Genomic DNA, 27,593 nt, shown 5'->3' on the forward strand with positions numbered 1-27,593 from the left:
AGATAAACACAATCATTTCAGAATTTCAACACAAAGAGCATTATTTGTACCTCACTAACAATGAAGTGCTTAAAGACACACCAGGTCTGCTGATTGCTAAGACGGAGTAAGGAGGGTTAAAAGGCCTTTTTCAAAAGCTTTGATTATAAGTAGATGGCAAGTTCTTTGTGGACAGGATTTGTCTTGATCCAAGTCACATCACTCTCAGTTCCTTGAATATAAAACGCTGGTTGACACAGTGGGTCCCCAGGAAGCATCTGGATTGTTGACTTGCACCAGAAGGAATGAGGGCGAGGATCTATTTGTCTTTGGCAGAAGCAATTAGACGCAATTAGAAGCAATAGTTCCCCTCCTAATGGTTTGATACTTAGAGTCTGTCTAGTTGTCTCAACATAAAGTCAAGTTGATTAGACCCTCTTTCAGTTCTCTCCCCAGGGCTCTTTGTCTCTGCTTCTGTCTTTGTCCTTCCTCCCTCCCTTCCTAATTAGTTATCAAGTGTTCTCAATCAGTAATTGGAACACACACTAACTCCTGATGGTATATAGAACAGGATGACTAAAAGAAATACTTAAAGGCATTTACAAAATAAAGTTTTTAAACAAAGTTGCTGCCTTTCCATTTTCTTTCACCCTTAAACCTGCATTCCATTTTCATCCTTGCTACCTGAGATAAAGTGAGCACTGCAGAAAGAAACAACCAGTTCTCTTAATCTGGGACCTATGGAATTGTGTACAAACTCTTTTGTGTATTTCCATTTTCTGGAGTTCAGAGTGCACAGCTTTCAACAAATTCTCAAAGAGATATTTGATTCCCAAGGCCCCAAACATGTGAGGTTGTTGTTGAACTTTGATCTTTGTTTGCTTTAGGATTTGGCAGAGGATTTAGGTAAGAACATTGAATTCAATTTAAGGAAGGTTCAACTTAGAGAATTTAAGGGGGCGCCTGGGTGGTTCAGTCAGTTAAACATCTGACTTCAGCTTAGGTCATGATCTCAGGATCCTGGGATCAGCCCCATGTTGGGCCCTATATCACACCAGATACCCTATGATGGGCCCCTACATGGGCTCTGCACTCAGTGGGGGAGTCTGCTTCTCCCTCTCCCACTGCCCCTCCTGCTGCTCGTGCTCTCCCCTCTCAAATAAATAAAAATCTTTTTAAAAAATAAAATAAGGGATCCCTGGGTGGCGCAGCGGTTTGGCGCCTGTCTTTGGCCCGGGGTGCGATCCTGGAGACCCGGGATCGAATCCCACATCGGGCTCCCGGTGCATGGAGCCTGCTTCTCCCTCTGCCTGTGTCTCTGCCTCTCTCTCTCTCTCTCTCTCTCTCTCTCTCTCTCTCTGTGTGTGTGTGTGTGACTATCATAAATAAATAAAAATTAAAAATAAATAAATAAAATAAAATAAAATAAATGGGAATGCCTGGGTGGCTCAGCGGTTAAGCCAGCTGCCTTCAGCTCAGGGAGTGATCTTGGAGTCCCCGGATCGAGTCCCACATTGGGCTCCTGCAGAAAGCTTGCTTCTTCCTCTGCCTATGTCTCTGCCTCTCTCTCTCTCTCTCTCTCTGTGTCTCTCATGAATAGGTGGGTGAGGTCTTTAAAAATAATAATAATAAAGAATTTGCAGAACAGTACTTTTATTTTTTCTTAAAGATTTTATTTATTTATTCATTAGAGACAGAGACAGAGACACAGAGAGAGAGAGAGAGAGGCAGAGACACAGGCAGAGAGAGAAGCAGGCTCCATGCCGGGAGCCGGACGTGGGACTGGATCCCGGGTCTCCAGAATCAGGCCCTGGGCTAAGGCGGCACTAAACCGCTGAGCCACGGGAGCTACCCAATTTTTCTGCCTTCTTAATCAGTTTATGGAACAAAACTTGACCTTCCTTGATGGTGATGAGTGTCTTATCCTGGATTCCCCAGAAGGCAGGGCTTAAGACAAAAGCTTATATGCTACTATTTTATAGAAGTTCAGTCCAAGGGAAACAGAATGTGGGAGGCAGGGAGAGTAGGGGAGCTGATAGGAATGTGTGTTACTGAACCAGCCACTGCTTGGTATCAGCCTGGTGGGACCATCTTCCAAAAGACCATATGGATGATTGAACCTCAGAATACACTCCCTCTGGGAGAAGGATGTGGGAAGAATGTGTCTTCCAGCAACCTGCTCCCACAGCTCCTGCCCCACCCCCCCAAACTTCTGGATTATGAACATGGCTGCTTAGTAAACATTTGACAAATTCTAATGAGTTCACAAAGCAGAGGTCCATTACAGGCTTCAACTATTTTTATCTCCAATCACTCCCAAAGAGTTTATAATTAAGATAAGGGAAATGAATTTTCACTGGTAAAATCAATGGTCGAAATATGTGCATTGGCTAGAAATACTATACAGGTGACTCTCTGCAGCATCTATTCCTCAGAGTGGTGTCACTGAAACTCCTGTGCCCAACCACTGATGGAATTCTGTTGCTGGGTCCTTGCCTTGCCTCGCCTCGCCTCCCCTCCCCTCCTCTCTCTCTCATTCTTTCTTTCTTTCTAGATGTTATTTATTTATTCATAAGAGACACACAGAGAGAGGCAGAGATGTAGGCAGAGGGAGAAGCAGACTCCCTGCAGGAATCCTGGGATCAGGACCTGAGCCAAAGGCAGATGCTCAACCACTGAGCCAGCCAGGTGCCCTTATTGCTGGATTCTGACAAGAAGGTGATACTACTGCAGCAGGCCTTCCCTGCAAGGAGTTTACTGACATGTCTGAAAGGGCAAGATGCAGGGCTTCATCAAGCTTCCGATGCCTGGTATGGTTGATTTTGTCCCTAACTGCTAATTCTGGTAGAATTTGGTCTGAGGTAGGATTCTGCTGTAAGAAAGAGACATTTCCTTCCTCCTCCTCTCACATCGGAGTTGGCCAAGGTCCAGTCCCAGCAGACATGGCCAAAGGTGTCTCTTGTTGCACCTGTGTTTCTGCAGTCCTCTCACTAGACCTTTACGGGTCAGAGGTGCCAAGAGTCCTGGATAAGATCACTGCTGGTGTGAGGAGACACTGTATGAACGGGCAGTGTGCTCACAGACTTCCCTACCTCACCCTGGGAGGTAGGACCCCAGGCTGCTGAGCCATATTGTGAGGGAATGGAACTGCACCAGGACTGGTGGGCATGTCCAGGTGCTGCATACTTCAGCAACTGAGGGTGACAGCATCACACAAAGTATCACCCCAAAAGCTGGTTCTTGGCTGTGGGTTGTCCATAAACTGGATAATAAACACACTCCTCAATCTGAAAGTATTTTGGGGGATGCTAGGTGTTTCATTAGACTCAATAATAGAAAGATTAATAGGACACATCATGGTCCTTAAGGAGCTTATGGTCTAATGAGAGCAATATGAAAATGGATCATTTAAATACAACATGATAAGCAGCAATGAGATATGCCCACAATTCTATAGACCTGATGAAAAGGGGTATTTAGCTCACTCTGGGACAATGGGTCTTAAACTCTTTGGTCTCAGGACCCTTTTACATATTTTAAATATTATTGAGAGCACCAAAGAACTTTTGTTAATGTGGAGTACATTTATCAATATTTACTGTAAGGGAAATTAAAACTAAGAAATGTTTTATTGATTTGTTAAATATTCAATGTTAATAATATAAAATTACAACATATAAAGTAGTATCTATAATATGCAAATGCATTTAATATAAAATAAATGTGAAAGTGATGAATTCATTAAATAATAAACCTATTACATATTAATATAAATAATACTTTTATGAAAAATAACTATATTTTCCAAAACAAAAAAAGTTTTAGTGTGAGGATGGCATCAGTTTACATAATTGCATATCTCTAATGTCTGGCTTAATAGAAGTTGCTGAACTGAGATGTCTGCTTCTATAGTGATTCTGTTGTAATATATTGTTTTGGTGGAAGTCTATGAAGAAGCTGTGCCTAACAGGGATGTGGTTAGAAAAGGGAGGACCTCACAGACCTCCTAGAAGGGGCTTAGGGAGCCCCCACCCAGAGAGTCCTTGAACTGCTGACCTCAGCTTGCTAGGTATGAGTTTTGAAGAATGAGTAAGAGCTGTCTAGGTGAAAAAGAACATTCTAGATCAGTGCTTCTCAAACAGTCACTGCACATCTGAATCTCTTGGGGCCTGGGGTGGGGTTTGAAATTTGCATTTCTGACAAGGTCCTAGGTGATACTGATGGCTCGGGTTCCAGAATCACACTTTGAGTAGAAGGACCTATGCCAGAGAAGTAAGAGAAACGAAGGCAGTGTCACAGACAGAAAAGCCTAAGTGTGAGAGGAATGGCATAGTTAGAGAGTGAAGTATAAGGTGGGAAATACCAGGACACGATGTAAGCATGCCAGGGAGATAATAGACTGTTGTCACTTTTCCCAAGGGGAAGTCATGAAAAGGTTTTAAGTAGGAGGCAGCTCTGGCTCACATGTAAAGCATAAGCTCTGATTCTGAATAACTTAGAACCACAATAAAGATAAAATGTACCCGCAAAAGAAGTAGGGAATAGAATGAAGTGGAGAAAGAAGAAAGATAATATTCTATACAACACAGCTTACTAGAAAGGGCACGTGCTTTGGACTCGAACAGAGTCTGCTTAAATTCCAGCTCTGCCATTTACAAAATGTTACTGAGTCAGCTTCTCAGAGAGAGGCTCAGATTCCATCATTTGTTAAAATCTGAGAGGTCCGACTTATGCGAGAAGAACAGAGTCAGCTACCTAGTGAGGACTCACTATACTGAAATCGATATGATAAAGGATATCCTAGAGATAATAAAAAATAGCAACTGGAAGTGATCATTGTTATTCTAAGATTAGATATGGGCTTGAAACAGACAACTGAGCTTATTAGAATTTTGTATTTTCAAGAGCAAAAAGATTCTGAATGAGAACCAGAGGGGAATCACCTAAAAGTAAATGTTTTGCCTATCTGCATGCCAGGCAGCATCAGCTCACAGCTGTCCATAGTGATGGAGGAGCGGCCAGTAACTGCGAGAGAGGGACCTCAGGTTTCATGTCTGTCATCCTTTCTGGCAAGACAACTTGGACTCGAATTTTCTTTTCTTTCTTTCTTTTTCTTTCTTTCTTTCTTTCTTTCTTTCTTTCTTTCTTTCTTTCTTTCTTTCTTTCTTTTCTTTCTTTCTTTCTTTCTTTCTTTCTTTCTTTCTTTCTTTCTTTCTTTCTTTCTTCCCTTAAGATTTTATTATTTATTCATGAGAGACACAGAGAGAGGCAGAACATAGGCAGAGAAAGAAGCAGGTTCCCTGATGTGGGACTCGATCCCAGGAACCCGAGATCACCACCCAAGCCAAAGCTTAACCACCAAGCCAGATGCTTACCACCGAGCCACCAAGGCATCCCCCGAATTTTCAATATGAAATTTGAATGGCTTAAGTCATCGTTTCCCCACTCCCCTTTCTCTTGTCCTGGTAGTACTTGGTACAGATAATAATGAGCACAGCCCCAAAGAGCACAGAGAGTCATGTTTCCATATGAAATAGAACCACCACAGTTTTAAAGATATGTGTGTGAGCGCGAAGGACTTTTAATTTCTTTTCCTCTTTTTCTCTGGAAGCACTTGGCCTTGAAGATCCAGAAATCCCCTCATCACCACCTGGGATTCTGAGACTCTTCATATCTCATTCTCACCTTGAGGCATTAGTTATTAAGTTCCAGAAGATGCATTGCTTTCTCGGTCCACTAAAACAAATATTGGTTCTCTGCTTGTAAATGAAAGTTTTCGTTACCCAGGTTCTTAGTTGGACAGAATGTAAAAGCCTGTTCACTTATCTTGAAATATATGTAGATATATGGGGTTTGTCTAAATCTCTTGATTGTTAGGACACCTGAGTAATTGTTTTTCTCTATTTTAAAATGAAAGACAAGATAAGAGTAGGTTTACAAGAGAAAGCCAAATGTCAGAAGAGATAGCACACTTCAGTTGAGTCAATGAGCATGTTTTGACAAATCACATTATCTCAGCACTAAGAGTCTTTGTATCTGTGTGACAGATTTGTTATTGTTGTATATGAAAATAGGCAGTGTGAGGAGAAATTAGTGACTTGGACAGGGAGACAGTTCAAAGCTGATTTCTGACAGGATTTCCTCAGCCAGTGGGTGACAGTAAGTTCTTTGGGTTTTTTTTTCATTTTGTTTTTTTGCTGGGAATGCATCCTTTTTAATCTTTGTTATTTCAGTATTTTAGACTAAGAATTTGACTCTTAGAGTACCCTTTGCAATAAGGTACGCTCCCCAGGAAGGGAGCATGAATGCTCCTGTTCATTCATGCATGTATTTTGTAATTTTCTGAATCCATGGAAGCATTTCTTTGACAAAAGCAAGGAGAGAGGAAAGTGAGTTTTTAATTTCTATGGCTGATTAAGTCAGCTATCTCAATGGTGCTTCTCCATTGGAACCCTGTGCCTTGGGGCGACAATCTCAATGACATCCTCTCCAGGTGTGACGCCTGGTGGTGCTGGTGAAAAGTCTGGGCACCTTGACAGTTCTGCTGTTCATCTGGGATCTCTAGGGAGGGGAGATGAGGTGTCTATGTATCTATTCACTATCCTTCTCACGGGGATAAAACCTCGGCGATTCCTGTTAACAATGACCACAAATTTATAGAATGCCTAGGAATGCACTGAACACGAAACATATGTGTATTTAGAAAACTATGAGCACTGATTGAGGATGCAAAAGAAGTTGTAACAAAGGGATAGACTCTGTCCCGGGAGAACGAGAGTGTCAGAGAAGGCTATGAACCATTGCTTCATGCAGACCTCAGGGACCTCCTTCTACCCTTCTCTCCTTGGCTGTGAATTCCCTCGGCTGCTTTCATATATGGACTTGGAGGCCTCTGGCTGGTTTGCAAGTATTTGTCTTTTCTTACCCTCCCCCCACCCCTTTTTAAGAGAAAGAGAGTGAGCACAAGCGGGAGTGGGAGAGCAGGACGGGCAGAGGGAGGGAGACAATCTTAAGCAGATTCTGTACTGAGCTTGGAGGTCATGATCCTGAGATCATGACCTGAGCCAAAATCAACCGACCGAGCCACCAAGGCACCCCTCTTTCCTTCCCGATTAAATGATATGATTAATAAAAGCCAAGAGTATCCCTTTTCTTCCCTTTATATCATCCACATCCCTTAATACAGAAATGCCTCTACTTACAACTTTTCCATTTAAGGAAATTCACAGTATAAACAAAACAGGGTGGAAAAAGGGCATCAACTCTGCAGATGGTAGTAGCAGCCACAAGCAGTCATTGCCACACAGTGTTCGTTAGTCAGGGGGACAGTAGCTGGATTTGTGCTCAGAGATGAGCTATTTTGTGAACATCAGTAACATCATCAGTTTGAAAAGTGCAAAGGTGGTGAGTGCATTTAAAATGCTGCAAAAAACTGTTGGGGATTTACCCCAAAGATTCAGATGCAATGAAACGCCGGGACACCTGCACCCCGATGTTTATAACAGCAATGGCCACAATAGCCAAACTGTGCAAGGACCCTCGGTGTCCATCGAAAGATGAATGAATAAAGAAGATGTGGTCTATGTATACAATGGAATATTCCTCAGCCATTAGAAACGACAAATACCCACCATTTGCTTCAACGTGGGTGAAACTGGAGGGTATTATGCTGAGTGAAGCAAGTCAATCGGAGAAGGACAAACAGTGTATGTTCTCATTCATATGGGGAATATAAATAATAGTGAAAGGGAATATAAGGGAAGGGAGAAGAAATGTGTGGGAAATATCAGAAAGGGAGACAGAACATAAAGACTCCTAACTCTGAGAAATGAACTAGGGGTGGTGGAAGGGGAGGAGGGTGGGGGGTGGGGGTGAGTGGGTGACGGGCACTGAGGGGGACACTTGACGGGATGAGCACTGGGTGTTATTCTGTATGTTGGTAAATTGAACACCAATAAAAAGTTAATTTATTAAAAAAATAAATAAATAAATAAAATGCTGCAAAAAAAGGAGACACACAGTCATGATGGAAACAAAAGTAGATATAACTTTTCAAAACTAAAGGTAAGTGAATGCCTAATATTGCAGGGTGCTCCTGAAAGAGCTGGAAGGCTCCCAAAGGCCAAAGACCAAATAGTCATCAAAAAGGAAAGGGACAGGGATTGGTGAAATGAAAAGGGCAATTTTGGGGGGTTGTGGCTGCATGTTACCAGCAACAAATGATATCCCTTGGCTTAAACTTTGTTAATCCTGGTGAAGGCCAGGAGTTTCTGAGTGTACTTAAGCCTAAACATGGTGAAGAGAGCTCATGAGTCTGCTGTAAGGTGAGGGCGGCTCCCCAGGTTCAAAGTCGCTGGGTTCAGGGCCATCCAAATCGGCAGAGCCTCTTGTGGTGGCAAAGGAGGGTCCTGTAACCACAGGAGGGCCACATGTGGGGGAAAATGTAGAATGGAATGTAAAGAAGAGAAGAGTACTCCTGGTCTAAAGCTTTGAAGGGCTCACTTATGTTTTTCTTTATGTAGGTAACATCTGGAAACTGGTAACTTAAGCCTCTCTCAGTCACTTTGCACTTAGGGGCAAAATGGACCCATGAGCGGGGTCTTAGAACTAAGGTCTTCGTAAATGGAATAGCTTCCGTACAATGCTTCATGTGTGGTTAATGACACAAATATTTGTTGCACATCTTCTCCGTGATGGACACTTTCACACACATTACCTAATTTATTCACTCAATAATTTTGTAAGGTAGACATCACCACTATCACCATATTATGGCTGTGGAAATGAAGTCTAGAGAAGGCCAAAAGTGGGCTCTTTTGATTCCAAGATGCTGTTTTACCTCTCCATACGTAGCTGCTTCCTTGTATCAGACGAATAAATGAATGAATAAACAACCCAATGCTAATATAGATTATATTCTCCCTATGCTTCACATGGTGAAAAAAAAATGGCTTGATTTTTGAATGCACAACTATTACTTTACATAATGCCCCCAATATATATATATATAATTCTGTCAGTGTTACTTTGTATAATATTGCCAAGTCCCACTGCTATGCGTCTCTCTTCTGACCTTCAAAATATCTCCTGGGGCTTAGAAGGGGCATGCAGCATCAAGAGGCACTTTGAAGAGTGGTTTCAGTGAGTACCTAACAAAGTCAAACAGGACATTCCAGGAAGGGATACTTTTCAATATGCTTCTTTGATGCAATTTACAAAATATCTTGTAGCGCAGCCTCATGGTTGAGGACCCCTCCTTGTCTCTGGAAATCCTTTGCACTTTAAGGAATAGAGAAAATGGCTGAGCATCCTAACCAGGGCTGCTTAGCAAGGGTGTGATTTCTCCAGTGCTCCTGTGTAAATTGTGGCTAAAACAAATAGCTCATGTCTCTCAACCTAATCATTCCACAACACATTCAGTAGGATATAACATGATGAAATGAAACTGAGGAATTAGAATAAATTGTGTCATAGGAAAATCTAATAGCTCTGACATGACAACCTGCACATGAAGAATCTAAATATTCATTTTGAGTAACAGAACAGCCATCAACAACTTCATTACTTAAGGTAATATTTTCACTTCAACTGTCAGCTGACAAGGGGTCTCCATAATATATTGCCATTTGCAATTTGCATCAGTAACAGAAAAAATGTACTTGAATTTTACAAATTGCTGGAGTAACACTCTTTCAATTTTAAAAAGGGACTCAGCCTCATTGCAAATTTTCACAAAATCAGTTTCACGAGGACATTAACCTCGTAAATAATTTCATGGCAAGAACTACAGGTTGGACAGTAACTAATGGATTTGTTTCCAGTTAACCAATTTACTTCTTACTTTAAATATATGCATTTGTGCCTTCAGATGCCTCCTGTTTATTTTTTAAAAGATTTTATTTATTTATTCATGACAGACACACAAAGAGGCAGAGACACAGGCAGAGGGAGGAGCAGGCTCCATGCTGGGAGCCCGATGTGGGACTCGATCCCGGGTCTCCAGAATCACACCCTGGGCCAAAGGCAGGCGCCAAACCGCTGAGCCACCCAGGGATCCCCAGATGCCTCCTGTTTAAATGACTTCTACATCGCTCTCATTCTAGCTTAGTAGTAGCTCGATTCTTTAGAAAGAGAGTCTTCCACAAATCAAATCAGCACTAAAATGACTATTACCACTTATTGAGTAGTATATCCCAGCTCAGAGCACCATGGTAAGTAGGAGCAAGAAATATGTAAATGCTCCATGTGTGAATTTGCCTGTCTAGAACCAGATTCATCTGTGGCTGTTCTGCCTTTCTGTTCTATGAAAGGTGGAGAATTCTGGGTAGGAAAGTGGGCTTTGGCACCTCACTTAATTAGATCTCTTTTCTTCAACAAAAAATGGATGGAGAGGGGAAAAATGGATGGAGGAGCTGAAGAGATGGTATCTTTGTCCTCAGCCAACGGTGGATTTGGAGTTGTAAGGAAAATAACTGTATCTCATGGCAAATGGCATGTGGCAAAAATGGCAAAAGGCATTTTGGCAAATGGCAAAAAGGCAATGGCAAATGGCAAAAAGACATATGAATACATATTTAGCCTCACTAGTAATCAAAGATCTGCAAGTCCATTATGCTATGAGTATCACAAGTTGAGAAATTTACATATTATTCAGCTAGTCTGCTTTTTGCCAAAGGAAAATATCATAGGTATGATCAAAAATTTATGTTATTCATCTCAGCATTGTTTTAATGATAAAAAAGGTAAAAATCTTTCAATGTTCATCAGAAATAATGATTCATCCTCACAATGAAATATTAAGCAGGCACTAAAACTAGAAAGATTCCACAGGATTCCACTAGGCAAAAACTGCAGGTCCTATAAAATAGGATGGAGAGTTCTGCTTCCACTTAGAATGTAGGAAGTCACAAGAGAACATTGTTTCCATAAGAACAACAATGAGAAAAGTTGAGCAATATACAAAATAATAACTTCTTTTGAGCCCATCAGAGAGATGAGGTCATAAGGCAACTAAGTGAATTGAATTCCAAAGAGTGATAGGTCCATCCATGAACTGCTTCACTTGGAAGAGCATGAAAGATGTGGCCATCATATTAGTAAATGAGAAGAAATCAGCTAAGAATTTAATGAATCCTTAAAGGCCAAGTGTGGGCTAAGTGTGTCAATTTGGAATAGGTTAAAGCCTCAGACACAAGGGAGTTTGCACTCACCATCCAGCTCTTTTCTATAGACCTGTACTGGGTGTTCACAAGAAAGTCAGAGTAAAGTAGGAAATCGGAGAGAGCCCCCCCTCCACCATGTACACATGCAGGAGGTGACCAGCTGCCACTGAAAGACAAGCACAAAGCCTTGACTTCTTCCCCAGGGACTTCTTTTGCAAAGTAAAAATCTTAAGCCATTGGAAGAGGGCAGAAAACCTTTTGCCTCTAGGACCAGGCAAAAGTCCAATGCTTCTGTGAGAATAAGAGAAACAAAACTTGCTCATCTCTGAGAGGGAAGTAGGAAACTCTCACCCCATACCTAGACATAAGGCAAAGCCACTGCTGCTGAGGGAGAAGTGGAAGCAAAAATCTTCTGTCCTTTGGTTTGAGCTCAGGATGCTGCCCTACTCCAAAGCAGAGACCTCTGGGTGAGAGGCAAAAATGTTCAAGAAGCCTTAACCCAAGTTTCAGGTACACAGGGCTTACTTAAGACTAATACAGGGTCAGGACAACAAAGAAATCCCAAACCCCTACAACAAGGCGAGCATAGAGAGGCAAGCAATAGAAGTCCCCCCTCCCCCTTACTTGGGATAGGCCAGAGCATAGAGAGACATGTCCTCTGTGGTTCAGGTATGCAGGGACAGCTGAAAGCTAATGGTAAAGCATTAATAGTTAGAAAGGCTTTCCAGTACTCAAGGGTCTACTCTAAGCATATGATAACAACAGCCATCTACTGAAGTCTGTGTACACTAAACCCAACTCTAACTTAACTCCTAATTGACTCAACCTTCACCCTCGGCCACCCTCCCCTGCCCTACTAATGTCCTGAAAGAAGAATAGATGTGGGCATTGTCAAGCATAAATTATATTTATCTTAGTACTTCAGTTCTTCTAAACATGTCCTACATATCATTTAAAATTACAAAGCACACAAAAATGTAAGAAAAATAAAACATTGTCAAGAGATAAAGCAATAATAGAACCAAACTCAAAGATGATTCAGCTGATGCAACTATCAGGGACCTTAACTATAATTAACATATTAAAGAGATCTAATGAAAAAGGTGGGCAATATGCATGAACAGATGGGAGATATCAGAGAGACAAGAAGGTATAAAAGTGTCAAATGCAAATGCTCTACTTAAAAAATAGTATCAGAGATATAGAATTCCTTTGATGGGTTCGTTGGCAGATAAGACATAGTCAAGGAAAGTATTAGTGAACTTGGAGATAGGTTAATGAAACTATTCAAATGGAATATAAGTTTAAAAAGAATGAATTAAATAGAACAGCACCTCCATGAGCTGTGGAACAATATCAAATGGTATAACATAAATGCTATTGGAGTCCCTGAAGAAGAAGAGAGAGAGAAAACAAGGCCAAAAATGGTTTGAAGAGCTAATGACCAAGAGTTTTCCAAAATTAATGAAAGACAGCAAGGCACAGATCCAAGAAGCCCAAAGAATTTCAAGCAAGATAACTGCTTCCTCACAAAACAAACAAAAACCAAACCAAACCAAACAAAAACCCCTAGTTATATATCCAGAGTCAAACTGCTGAAAAGCAAAGATAATGAAAAAATCTTGAAGACAGGGAGGAAAAGGAAATATTACATGCAGAGGAATAAGAAGAAGAAGCATAGCAGACTTCTTACAGACTATGCAAAGTGTAAGACAAGGGATTGACATCTTTTAACCTGTAAGAAAAAGACTTGCCAATCCAGAATTTTATGTATAGTAAAGATACCTCTCAATAATGAAACTAAGGGGTGCCTGGGTGGTTCAGTGGTTGAACATCTGTCTTTGGCTCAGATCGTGATCCTGGGGTGCTGGGATCAAGTCTTGCATCAGGCTCCCTGCAGGGAGCCTGCTTCTCCCTCTGCCTATCTCTGCCTCTCCCTGCGTGTCTCTCATGAATAAATAAATAAAAATAATGAAGATAAAACAAAGACCTTCAGTCAAGCAAAACCTGAGAATTCATTGCCAATAGGCATGTGCTGCAAGAACTGTTAAAGGTAGTTTTTCGGGCAGAAGGATAGTATCAAATGGAAACTGGAATACACACACACATAGAAAACAAAGGCTAGAAGTAAAATAAAGAAGGCAAATATTAAATATATTTCTCCTTATTTTAATTTATTTTTAAATTTTATTTATTTATTTGAGAGAGCATAAGGCAGGTGGGGGGGAATAGCGGAGGGAAAGGGACAAGGAGACTCCACCCTGAGTGTGGAGCCTGATGCAGGGGTTGATCCCATGACTCTGAGATCATGACCTGAGCTGAAATCAAGAGTCAGACGCTTAACTGACTGAGTCACCCAGGAATCCTTGTTATTTTAGTTACTCTTAAATAGTATATAGAGTGTGAATAAAGTTTTGTAAAAAGAAAGAAGAGCAAGATTCATTTAAACAAATTTAGAAGGATGTACAAAATTTTAACTGATTTTTCTTTCTAAATGGAAGAATTGTGGATTCTTTTATCCTTTATAAAGTTTAATCGTAATTGCTAAGTTTTCTGTGATGAACTTTTATTAAATTTTGTACTAAAAGTAGGATTTTATTCTCATGTTCTGTCTTAAATATTTTTGAAAAATGATGTATGGATCCCAAGAGCTATGAGGTTAGAAAAATTTTGTAAAGTAATTGTTGGAGGAAATAATAACTAGAAAATAAATCTTATATTATGAAAACTTTTCCCCACTTTTTTGCCCTTCTGGTAAAAAAAAAAAAAAAAAGACAATGAAAAGGCAAAAAAGGGGTTTCTTCTCATAAGTGATTGGTAATACATCTAATTTTTAAGAGAATAAATAAGTATTAAGTAAAAGCCTCTTATATGAATTATTGATGCTATCTCTCCTGGACGAAACCTTGGAGCTGGAACCACATACATAACTGAAAGTCTCTTTATTCCAAGAAAATATTAGAAGATGATCCTCTATTTGGTCTAGAAAGAGAACCAGGAATTGATAATATCTATTACTGAGAATTTATACTTGTACCAAAATGTCTTTCATAAAATTAATCTTGCTTTGACTTCTATAAAAGCAAACTATTTTTGACTTCTTAATTTTTACATTAAAACTTAACTAAAATTTCTTCTTAGCTTTGTAGTAAAGTAGTATTTTCCTAGAGAAAGAATATTTTTTTTAAAGATTTATTTATTTATTCATGAGAGATGGAGACAGAGAGAGAGAGAGAGAGAGAGAGAGAGAGAGGCAGAGACACAGGCAGAGGGAGAAGCAGGTTCCATGCAGGGAGCCTGATGTGGAACTCGATCCCAGGACTCCAGGACCATGCCCTGGGCCAAAGGCAGGTGCCAAACCGCTGAGCCACCAAGGGATCCCCCGAGAAAGAATAATTTAGTGGAAACATTTGCTATTCTTTTTCAGTGATTAACTGAGGCCACAGGAAGCCAGAATATTTAGAATTCAAGTCCAGAATCCAGATACCATCATCTACATGATAGAGTTATTGAAAAGATCAGAGATAATGTGTAAAAAGACACAATGTGGGGGATCCCTGGGTGGCTCAGCGGTTTGGTGCCTGCCTTCAGCCCAGGCTGTGATCCTGGAGTCCCAGGATCAAGTCCCACATCAGGCTTCCTGCATGGAGCCTGCTTCTCCCTCTGCCTCACTCTCTCTCTCTGTGTCTTTCATGAATAAATAAATAAAATCTTAAAAAAAAAAAGACACAATGTGAGTACATAACAGGAGGTTAATAAATGACAGCTATTATTGGCTATTGAAGCGTATTGAAGATATATGAAGACGCCTTCACTGCCATCAGCAATGTAACTAAGATACCACTTTACAAACAGCAGTTCCAGAATCCATTGATACCTGCCAATTAATATGTCTAACACGCTAGTCAGTGAAGTATTGAGATTCCAGACATTTAAGAAACTGTCTCCTCATCTTGCCAGGGGAATTTCACATAGAAATGGAATGGTTAATGTGGAGAAAAAAAATATTATTAATGAAGTTATATATTTTTATGCACACAGAGGAGGGGAGGCGAGGAAGGAAGAAGACCGGGAGAGAGGCAAATTGGCAAATGCTCACAAAGTTCTCATAGGAAAAGTACCTCTTACAGAGGCAAACAAATAACAGTTTGATTTGGAAATTTTTAAAAAGTCAAAACAAGCTGTTGAATTATATGCCACACTGGTTTCTCCCTCGCCTGAATTTTTAACCACTAAAATAGGGAAATGTTGGCGTTGATCCTGCAACCTCAATATTGAATCATCTCTTTCTTGTATCCCAGAGTACAATTGAGTTCTTTGGCTATAGTAATCAGTCACTTTAGAAAGGCCAAAAGTTTAAGAGTAAAGGATCTTCTATATCTTCCATTGATTTTTAACAAAAGAAAACTAATTAAACATAGTTTACACTTCTTTTTCTTTTTTAAAAAAGATTTTCTTTATTTATTCAGGAGAGACAGGCTCCATGCAGGGAGCCCGATGTGGGACTTGATCCAGGGTCTCCAGGATCAGGACCTGGGCTGAAGGGGGCGCTAAACCACTGAGCGCCACCCCCCCACCCCCCCACCCCCACCGGGCTGCCTTAGTTCACACTTCTTTAGCTGATTTTATCATATCCATGGAACTTAGAGACTCAGAATTTTAACTTCTGACAACTAGGGCTGGATACAGGGACAACTATTCAAAGAAAAAATGATTTCATCCTCAAAACTCTTGGAGCGCCAGGATAAGAGGCAAAGATTTGAGGTGAGAACACAATGGGAGAGAAGATTGTAGGGCTCAAAATGTTCACCAAAGATAGATTGCTCCTCAGAAATGAAAGACAAGATTCAAGGGGAGGGCATATTTACATAGATACACAAGGAACGTGTGGAAAGACTAAATCAGAGCAAGATGACGACATGAGGAGAGAATACAAGAGGACCAAAAATCCTCATCTCCCCCCTGAGAAGAAGAAAAAGTCTGCTTGAGCAATCGGCTACATGGCTTTTATTCTCTAATAAAACTATGTAACAGGAGGAACATCAGAGCCTGGAGAACACGGTGTGACTAATGAGGGAAAATGTCCCCATGCAGAGAAGGGCACAAAGGAAGAAACAAAGCCCTCTGGCAGGTGAAGACATAAGGACTATGGGAACAGAAAGAGGCAAACAGACAAGAGGAAGTGAACCAAAACAGATTCATGGGATGGGGCCTGGGCAAAAGGAGAGATGGAAAGAGGAGCAGCAAAAGTGACCATCTATGGAGAGAGAAGCCCAGCTAGGCAGAGGGCAGATGCATGGTGGAGCTTCCTTCTCACATTCCCAAATCCAAACAGGGGGAACTCTAGAAAGAGGAAGCGAGTGTCCTCCAGAATCTGGTTCTCCTATTGACTACTCCATCCTCAGCACCTAGAACAATTCCGGGTATATAGTGAGTGTCCAGAATACAGTTGTTGAGTGAAAAGTGATATATGCAGAAAAGAGGAGGAAGCTGAATCCCTGAGAAATGTCATGTGCTCATGGCTTATATTATTAATTGTGAGTTGGCAGAGAGTATACCAAAGAGCTGGACTCTGCATATAGCATAAACAAGTGATGCCTACCCTAGGGTCAGTTTGGTTTTGTTGTTGCAGGACAATCAAGGACTCAAGTGAAAGAGGCAGCGGTCAACCCAAGGGAGTAGCAGAGGACGGTTGTGCTCAGAGGGCACTGCCTCTTTGTCTGTCTCCATATCTCATCCACATGTCTAGATGTTTGAATATCTCATCATCCAGGGTCTCTCGTTTGGGGATTATTTCCATAGAGTTTTCCACCGAATACAACTAACCAACTAAGGCCTTGAGTGTACTCAGCCACTCAAAGTCACTAATATCTAGACAAAAATTGTTCTATTAACTTAGCAACAAATAGGGTAGGTCCCCAAGGAAAATGGACTCAGAATAGAGAGACACTCCCCAGAAGTCCCACATGGAACTTTAATCAAAGAGTAATGGATTTGGTCAGCAGAGATGGGTCAGATTGGTTTTAAATTTCCAGATGACTCATCCCTCTCCCTAGGGGATCTCCCACATGGAAGACGAGGGGGCAAGATAGAGAAGTGATGAGTCAATTGTAGACTTATCTGACTGCTCTGCCCTTGCTATTTGTTGTCACCAACACAGAAATGTATGTTGGGTTTAGACAAAGGATTGGCATAAAAGTTATACAAAAAAAAGAGGGTGTCACTGAGAAATGTGATATTCATCATTAAAGAAAAAAAAAAGACTAATGATAACAGACCAGGGGAGAAATTGAAATGAAGTAGGCCTCAATAGGTTCTAGCCATTCAAGTGTCAATCTTATTGGAATGGCAAAATTTATACATTTTCATACCTTCCTAGGGCACCAAAACAGAATTGCTTCACTCTTCTGGATCATTCCATCTATTTTCTCTCAGCTTATCCCATCACCGTGGCAATGAAGCAAGGACCTTGTTTTCATGTGTCTGGACTAGACTACTAGCATTCTTGTCAATGACTTCAAAAATGCATATGACAGTGTCTGCATGCTACTTCGAAGGAAATTTCTTATCTAGTAGGGGAATCAATGGGATAAGCAAAGCATTAAAAGGAACAATCTCTGGATTTTATCCTCACTCTGCCATCTCGGAAAAATGATGCAAGATTCCAGCTTCTGATCACAAAATGGTGGCAGAAAGGCCACTCACTTGCTTTATAATGAAAACGTCAGACTAAGTAACTTGTGATGGCCAGTCATTTTGCTTAAGTAATTAATAAAGTAACTATGAGAAAGACTGCTAATTTCTTACCCCATATCAATTCACACCATCTTCCATAAGAACAAAACCAGGATTTTATGCAAGGGTACAATGCATCAACTGAGACTACATTTCCTGGTTCCCCTTGAATGCAGACATGGCTACTGAGAGGCATGTGGATAAGCTGTGTGTGTCTCCCAGGAAAGCTCTTTAAAGATGACTGACTCAAGTGAGCAGTTACCCCCTACCTGCACCCCCATTTTCCTTCTGGTTGGAGCTCTAATGATCATCTTGGACCTTAAAATGGAAGGATGAAAGTCATATGCTAAGGTTGATGGAGCAGAAGATAAAGAATCCGGTTCTCAACTGACCCTGTGATGCTGCCATAACCTGGGCCTTCATGATTCTTTTATATATAAGGGAAATAAACTTCTATTCTGCTCACACAGACAAACACAACTCCTAACCAACAGACCACTGCTAACCTTATGAGTGGCCTCCTTCTAGGCTCACCCCAACATTCGGAGGGCTCAGATCAAGAGCAGAGGTAGAGGGCCTAAGCCTGTGGCCTGTTTTTCTCTCCACCCCTAGCTCTGCCCTCTTTCTGTGGACACCCAAGCTCATGCATCTAAGCCCATCCTCAGGCTAACATTGCATCTTGGCCACTCTTCAGGACTAGGGTACACACACCTCCCACTAGGAGGACAGAGCCCTGGGGAGACTTGTGTAGGCTCAGAGCCATTTGGGCAGGGAATTCCAGGTTCCTAGGACCCCAAGGCATGGTCTACAAGTGGGAGAAGATTCCAGGTGATATGTGCCTTTTTGCCCTGTGATCTCCTTACCCCATGGGGAAAAGCACAGCCCTTGTAGGAACATGACCTAGGGCAGGGCTCAGTTGCCAAAGTCTAAATGTGTCCAATTAGCTTCTCTCCCTCTCACCTCCTATTGCCTGTCTTCTTGTCATTCACAGCTTGACAGTAGAGTAAAGGCTGAAGTAGTCCAGTTAACTATTTGTTATTATAGCCTTGGTAAAATTATCTTTTAGAGGAAAAGTCTAGAACTATAGCTTCAATTGTGTTCTTTTCCTGTTATCTTTAATGCCACCATCTTTTCTCTTATATTACACCGTATAAAGGAAAGCTGATTGAGCCTGGCTCTCTGGCAAGCCTTTTTTTTTTTTTTTTTTAAGTAGTCTCCATACCCAGCATAGAGCCCAACATGGGGCTTGAACTCATGACCCTGAGCTCAAGAGTCAGACACCAACTCAGCCACCCAGGTATCCCTAGTGAATTTTTCTTGGTAAGTTGTCATGAGGCTGGTTAAGTTCAAGTTTATGAGCCAACTGCAACATTTGTACTGGCTCAGGACTAAAATTAGTGAATAAGCTGCAAACCCAGGGCACCAAAATTGGGACAGGGCTTGGTGCACTCAGAGAACCCCAGAGGAACAGGTAGAGATTGTGACCAGGAGATGAACTCTGTAAGGTGTGCCACCAAAGTGACCCAAGACTGGGCCTGTTATTCAGGGAGGGAGTCCTCCGCTCAGCTGAGGGTAGGTAGCAAGGCTGAGACCTCATGTGGCAGTGTTGCGGATGACAGGGTCCACCCTCACTCCAACTCACACCCCAAGTGCAAAGACTCAATCTTTAAGGAATCTGTGGCCTCCACATGGCCTGACCAGCAGACGACCAGTAAAGGTGGTTTCACGGACGTAGAAATACGCAAACCGTTGCGCCATATCCATGTATTCTGGAAGCTCTCTCCTTTAGTGATCCCTGCAGTGATTCTAAGCTTTATTTTAGATTATGGATCTCTATGTTCTCCAGGCTGGATAATTACCAAAGAAAATGAGTACTCACTCATACTTTAGACCATTGTAACCCCTTTCAAACAGCAAGGTATAATCAAAAGAATATTGAGCAAATGATTTAAGATGTAGGTGGTCACCACAGAGTAAATGTTCGTGTCCCCCCAAATTCCTATGTTGAAACCTAATCCCCAATGCAATGGTATTTGAAGGAGGGGCCTTTGGAAGGTGATGAGGCTATGAGGGTGGAGGCCTCACAAATGGGATTGGTGTCCTTACAAAAGAGACCCCAAAGAGCTTCTTCCTCTTCTGCCATGTGTAGAAATAGCAAGAAGATGGCTCTTTATGACCTAGGAAGAGAGCTCTCACCAGACACTAGATCTGTGGCACCTAGACCTTGGACTTACCAGCCTCCAAAACTGTGAGAAGCAAATGTTGGTTTCTTTTTTTTTTTTTTTTTTTAATTTTTTTTTCAAATGTTGGTTTCTATGCTACCTAGTCTATGGTATTTTCGTTATAGCAGTCCCAGAAGACCAAGACAGTACTACTATCTCTAACTTTCTATCTACATTTTGTTTATTCATTTTCCCAGAGGAAAAATGGAAGGCATGAGCTGAATTATTCACAAGGTCATTCCCTAAAGTTCAATGGCTCTATGTAGTTCCATGTATTAACAGATATTTTAAATGTCGTTTCCCCATCTTCATCTTCTTGTCATCTTCCAGGTCTTGGCTTAGAAGTTAGTTCCTTCCATAGGTCTTCCTTCACCCTCATCATTCTGCATTGTCTTCCCATGGCACCCTGTTCTACCCTATTATAGCACTACTTTCAGTAGAGTATAATTGTTTGTAAATTTATCTGTGGGTTCCCTGCTGGTCTCCAAGTTTGGGGGGTACAGGCACCAAACTTTAAGGTTGCATCTTTAGCACCAATTCTTAGCAGAAGCTCAATGATATATAAGAAATGATGATATGAGTGGATGGTTTCTGATAGCTACAGTCCCTTTTGGTCACTGGGCCTGTGATGAAAGATGCTTTCAGATAACTATTCAGGGAACATGCTGAAATAGTCTTTGTTCTTCTGCCTACAATTAGACATAGTCTTTGGACATATGTACCATGAGTACACACCTAATGAATCAGATTACCACTTTTTTTTTTTTTTTACCACTTTTTTTTTTTTTTACCACTTTTTTTTTTTCAAGGAAAAAATGAAAAAAATAAAAGTCTTCCATTTTATGATGAGAGAAACCCAGATTATTATACTCAGCTCACTTCTCATTAATAGAATAGAAGATCCCTTGCCTTCTCTTCTGAGCTCTTCAAATTAATCTAAGGCCTAATTGTCCCAAAGCATTGCTAATTATATAGCAACATCATTTATATCACAGAATTGGAAATGACATACATATTCAGTCGCAGAGTGATGGTTAAATAAGCTGTGACACTCAACTAGTGAACTCACACAGCCTTCAACAATGGTGCCTCCAAGATAATCACAAGTTAAAAGGCAAGACATAAAATTACATATGCAGTATGACTGCCATCATGCAAAATATATCAAATATATGGATAAGACATGGGAAGATACATTATAGATTATTAATGAAGGCTGCGTTTGTGTGTTAGGACTGAACTATTTTCTTCCTACTTTTCTGAATTTTGCAAGTGTTCTTTAATGACTTTTAATATTTTATGCCCGTGGTGAAAATTCAAAATGAACAAATCATTTAGTTGTCAATTGAAAACAAACATCTTGTTATTTTCTGCTTTAAAACTACTGGTGTGTCCACCTGAAAGAGCTGTGTTGAGACACTCAAAGACCCTCAGGGGAAACCAACAGAAGGAGGAGATGGAAACATACTGAATCCTCTGGCTTGTATAAAAATAATAATTATCACTGATCTAAGCTCTTAACTATGTGCCAGGCCATTTCCCATACATTTTGCTTTATTATGTCCTCATAAAACCTGTAGGAGAGAGTGGTTAAGGGAGGTCAGATCTTTTGCTTGCACATGGAGGAGCCATGGAGTTTGATCCTAGGCAGTCTGTCTCCACCATCAGCCACTTTATCACTACGAGCTGTTGCCTACTCCAATGTAAAGAGAGAGACTGAAAGGAAAGCAAGCACAATTCTAAGTCATACTTCCTTTCTTACAAGAATCATTTGTGTCAGACAAAGGTACAGCCTCCATTTCTATTCTCAGGAGTTTCTATTGGGATAAGTCCTCAATGACTCCTGCTTGTCAGTGGAGATGGTCTCTGGTAACCACATTTTCACCATGTTATCTCCAGGCTCTAACCAGAGCGCAATCCATAAATTGTCTGTCTTTGCACATACATCCATTACTTTAGGGCAAAAGCCCATTTATAAATGCTCATATCCTGGTCCACGGTGCAGATCCAGGCCAACATGGATACATTCTATGCCAGCTTCCTGGATAAAAGGTGAAAAGTAGCCACTCTCTATTTGCCAGCACAATTACAGGCAATTTTCTCCATGTGCCTATTGAAAGTAGAGTTACCCTACAAACGCTGACCGACTGAATATGCTCAGCTGACACCATTAGTACACAAAAGCACTTTGAGGCTCTCTGTTACACAGAAACCTACTGGTATAATATTTCCAGGAGTCAGGGGGAGGGAGCCCTCACTACAAGAGAATTCCAGCAGGACAAAGCAGGATCCCTAGAGAGAGCCCAATGCTGTTGGAGTTTCACTGAAATAAAGCAAGTCTTCCTTCCCCCCACCCCTCTCCGCTGGGAAACAGGAATGGAGGGGGGAGGGATGGGGAACTACAGAAACAGATTCCGTGAACTCAGTCATGGGGATTGGTCTGAAGGAAATGACATTGGGCTTAAAGGAAATCCATTTCGATTTAAAATTAAAATGAAAAACAAATGTGTAAACAGGGAGGACTTAAGCAAAAAAGAAATGAATAAACAGAGGTAAATCCTAACAAGAAAGGTAAATGGTATGAGGAAAACTACTTGGGTATTACTGCACCCCATTGTGCTCTGTCTCTTGGTCCTGTCCCCCAAGGGACAACTCTATGGTGTCTGTTCACTTACTTTCTCTGGAATCGGACCACAGGATCAGCCAGCAGGTCAGTGACGTCAAGCTTTCTCCCCTTCTCGATGACATCTCGATGTTTGCGAACAAACAGCCACCCGATATGGGAGAAGAAGAAGCCCCGGCGGGCATTGTGAGGGTCAGCGTCAGTCTCTGAGTACTTGTGGTGGACTCGGTGGTCCCTGGCCCACTCGAAAATGTCATTCTGCAGAGAGAACACAGACCGTAAGTAAAGAGACAAAGCACCCTGGTGCCTTCTTGAAAGCTTCTCAGCCTCCCTCTATACCACATCCACCCCCCATCCTCACCACTGACTTCCGCTTTGCTCCCACAATCAACCCACAATCTCTCAAGTTCAATCCTTGGGGTTGGTTTGGAGTGGTTGCCATGAAAACAAGAGGAAATCCTTACTTTGTAGGGATCTTTGGGATGTGCCTTCTGCAGGAGGTTTGGGCTTGTTGAGTGAATGAGAGGGGAAACCTGAAAGTTCTGGTGGAGGCTGCTGAAGTCTCCCGGGAGATCACTCATGTTAAGAAAAGACAGATCCAGTCTCAAGATGAAGTAGTGGTTGTCAGAGAGGAGGGGCAACCTCCAGTATGAAAGAAGGTTGGGGCTTGGCCTGAATCGCTCCAGTCTCTCTCTCTCATGCTTCCATGGCCTTCCTGTCTGACTTACAGAGAGCCGGAAGCCAGTAAGTAAAAACCCTATGAGCTACATCACCAAATCTCTGCAAAATACCAAGACACAAATGATACTGTTTGAGGACTGCTCCAGCAGTGTGTCACAGGAAGGGAGATGGGGTGGCTTTGGCTCCCCAAGGAGTCTGAGGTACTTGGCCTGGCTGTAGAAGCAGAAGTGTCTAAGGGACAGGCAGTACTTACTGGAATCCCAAGAGAGACTCTGGTGGCCAAGGAAGGAGAAGCATTGTCTAGCAGATTCTGCCAAACCCACAGGGAGGGTGGGGCTTAGGTATACGGTGCGGGAGGGGGACCCATCCTACAACCGTCTCATGATGGGAGACTGAAGGAAGGTGTCAAGAGACTGGAGGTCCTGGGTGAGCTATCCAGGACAAGAGCCAATGGCATTGAGGAGGGTATTGGGGGTTTTTTGTGTGTTTTTTTTTGTTTGTTTTTTGAGGAGGGTATTGTTAAGGAGACCTCATCTACAGTCATGGGCCGGTGCGATCTCGAGACTTGTAGTTTATACTCAGGTACGTTTTTCTCTGATACTGCTTTCAAAGCTTTGAGCAGGAAAATCACACTGGGAAGTAGGCTTTTTGATAGGAAAAATAATCTGAAAATAAAAATAAATATATATAGTACATAAGCCCTTTTAAATCAAAAGGTCATAGTGTTTTATCCTATACTACTCAGAACTTAGTCATATTTTCACTAGCAAATCTGCCATTTCACAGATATTGGCTTCATCCTGCTGATGAGAAGAAAGGGAATGGTTTTATTCTCAAAATTCTAAGTTTCCTTTTTTTTTTTTTTTAAGGTTTTACTTATTTATTCATGAGAGACACGGAGAGAGGCAGAGACACAGGCAGAGGAAGAAGCAGGCTCCCTATGGGGAGTCCGAGGTGGGACTCGATCCTGGGACTCCAGGATCACGAACTGAGCCAAAGGCAGACGCTTAACTACTGAGCCACCTAGGTGTCCCCTAACAGTTTCTTTAATCAAAAGGAGGTTCGTTGAGTTTTTGGTTTCTTGGGCTCATCCAATGCTGCTAGAAGGCTCCTCAACCTTGTTGATCCAATAGCACCCTGAAAACTTCTCAGTCTGCTTCTCCCTCGGGTAATAGGACAGACAGAAGGGAGGTAGACAGACTTCATGAGTTACATGCTCAGCTTTGAATATCAAAGGAAAAAAGAGGTTCTTGGTAGTCTGTGCAAGGCAAAATTTATCCTGGCTTACAGAGATAAGAAAGAAGTCTTTAGATTTTACTAGAGTATTTAAACATGGTGTATTTATTAGTCATAATCACAGAATCTGGAATTAGAAAGGAATTTCAAACATCAGTCAAAGAGCACTACAGCCCAAGGAATAATTTATTCCTTTTGCATTCGTTTATTGCCATGCCCACATGAACACAGCAAGGAAGGCGGATACTCTGTGCCCAGTTCACAGAAGGCAAAATGAAGTCTTACAAGACTTACTCAAGTTTGCTGGGTTGGTCAAAACAGTAATGGAAAAAAAAAACGATGTTCCTTGAGTTCCTAGTTCACTCTCTTCTTAACAAAGTATTTCCCTCCTTCTCCAAATTTAGAGGGAGGTCTTTTACAGAAAACTCTCGTTTTCCTTGTTAAATGGTTATATTGGATCTTTATCACAATGCAATTTTTTAAGAACCCTAAGTAGAGAGTTCCAAGGGACTGGAAACATTGTTCCCACACAGTTTGGCATAACAGAATCACCACAAAAGTAGGACAATGAAGACAGGTTGGAACAAAGATGATTGTTTGCTTTAATCCTTCTTACCTGAATACCTTCCCAACAGAAGCCACTTATACTACAACAGTGAGATGAAGTGAGGGTTTGGGTCACTTCCCAATTGGTCAAGCAAGTAATTGAGCCCCAAATACTTTACGATGTATTTTTTCCAAATCTTCTGTTATAGTTTTTATTTATTTATTATTTATTTATTTATGATTTTATTTATTTATTAATAGACACACAGAGAGAGGCTGAGACACAGGCAGAGGGAGAAGCAGGCTCCATGCAGGGAGCCCAATGTGGGACTCGATCCCGGGTCTCCAGGATCACAGCCCAGGATGCAGGCGATGGCGCCAAACCACTGCGCCACTGGGACTGCCCCTTTGTTTTTGTTTTTAATGCGAAAGCTGATTCCAATGAAAAAGTGACTCAAAGAACAAGAGGTAAACCAACAACAGGGAGAAGGGAGCAAGAATCACATGCTTACGCAAGGGCCTTTTCCTTCCTACTTATCTGATTTTGCATCTATCCTGGCGTGATTGGGAGTGGGAGCCAACCAGGAACGGCATATGTCTTTGATGAAAAGCTGTGTGTACCTAGGGTGTGTTTGGTACAGTCAATATGTGTGCAAGGGCGAGTGGAGGGCTGACGAAGAGGGTGAGGTGGCTGAGCAAACTTCAGGAGGTGGGGAGTGAGAGGGAACAGCCCCAGAAATCTCCTGCTAATCTCTTTTCCCCCCAGTGTTCCCAAAGTGCTGACTCCTCTTGTCTGGAACTCTGTGCACTGCTCCATCATCCTTGCTTCACAGGAAAGAAAAAACAAAATCAAGGCATAGAGAGATGGCAAACTTCTATCAATGAACTGACCCTCTTCAGTATGTGGATTCTCTATGTTCTGTGCGCCGTGTGCACAGTTTGGTAGGGGCATGATATTAAACTCAGCAGCAATTTCTGAAGCCTAAATACATACATGTTCTAACAAATCAGTTGACAAATGATTCCATTTGCGACTCAGAGTTTATACGTAACGGTTCTGGGAGATCACAGTCTCAATGCATAACCCCATTACCTTCAAAAGTGGACACTCACCTTTATCGAGTTTATTGATCATTCCTGGCAAAGAATTGGAGTGGTGAAAAGTGCTACATTAGTTCTAAAAGCCCAGGTTCGAACTGAGGCACAGGCAGCTTTGGGGAGTGGGAGAAGAGGCAGAGGAAGAGAGCAAACCAGGAGTATACAGCTCAGGTGGTAGGTTTTATTTTATCAGGAGCCAGACCATGTCCTACTCCATGCTGTCCAAGAGAAATATAACGTGAGCACATATGTGATGAAAACTTTCCTGGTAGCCACATTTAAAAAAGTGAGAAGAAATAAGTAAAATTAATTTTAATAAAATATCTTACTTATTAACATGTTCAAAATATCATTTCAATATATGATTAACATAAAATTATTAATGAGGCATTTCACATTATTTTTTGGTGCCAATTCTTTGAAATTGTGTGTCTTTTACACTTGTAGCATACTTCAATTCAGACTAGCCACATTTCAAGTGCTCAGTAGCCACGTGTGATTAGCGGCTACCATATTGAACAGTGCAGGTCCAACTCATGGCTTGTCCACTCCTCTATATGTGTGTTATTAAAAGTCTAAAAAACGCCAGTGTTAGAAAATAAGAAAAAATTTAAAAATTTCATGTTGCTAATTGATTAGAATGTCAAACTGTCACAAACATGTGAAGGGCAATGGGATGCCCATATCTAAAGCATTAAAATCATGCCTATCCTTCAATGTAGCAATCTGCTTTCTAGAATTTATTTTAACAAAATCATCATGGTTGTGTGCAAAGACTTAACCACAAAGATGCTCATTGCATTGAAAACTGGAAAAACCCTGAATTTCCACATAACAGGATTTCATTGAGTATCTTGTGATATATTGACTGAATACTATTCGTGTGTGTGTATATGTGTGTGTGTGTGTGTGTGTGTGTGCGTGTGTGTGACAGAAAGTATCTGGGGAGAGAAATACTAAGAAAAAGGTCTTAGGGTTACCTCAGGGGAGTGAGATTGGGAGAAAGGAGATGAGGAGAACCATCTTTACATTTTACCTTATGCTCAGAAATTTTTTTAACAAAAGCATCTATTGGTTTTGAATTAAAAAACAAATAACAAAAGGATATTGTTATCCTGGCATAGAGTGATGAAAGGGAAAGTAGTTAAGAGAAAAGTAGTTTTCACAATAATAAATATAATTTTTGTAAAAATGTGTGTGTAAGCATAGGAAAAATAAAGGAAGTAAGTTAGCCAACCTGTTTAGAGTGATTCTCTCTGGGAAGCAAGATGGTGGGGGATTTTTTAATTTTTTCTTTTAGTTTGCCTGCAT

General features: G+C 41.3%; 1 protein-coding gene across 1 annotated transcript in view; it reads right to left on the reverse strand.

Moving 5' to 3' along the window:
• Positions 1 to 27,593, reverse strand: part of SCD5 (stearoyl-CoA desaturase 5) — a 134,173-nt gene that overhangs the window by 15,520 nt on the left and 91,060 nt on the right. The window contains exon 3 of the mRNA XM_041760272.1: positions 22,774 to 22,979. Within this exon, the coding sequence (XP_041616206.1) occupies positions 22,774 to 22,979 (206 nt within the window). The remainder of the gene's footprint in view (positions 1 to 22,773; positions 22,980 to 27,593) is intronic.

This window comes from Vulpes lagopus, chromosome 6, assembly GCF_018345385.1.
Source record: "Vulpes lagopus strain Blue_001 chromosome 6, ASM1834538v1, whole genome shotgun sequence".
Taxonomy (NCBI): Eukaryota; Metazoa; Chordata; class Mammalia; order Carnivora; family Canidae; genus Vulpes; species Vulpes lagopus.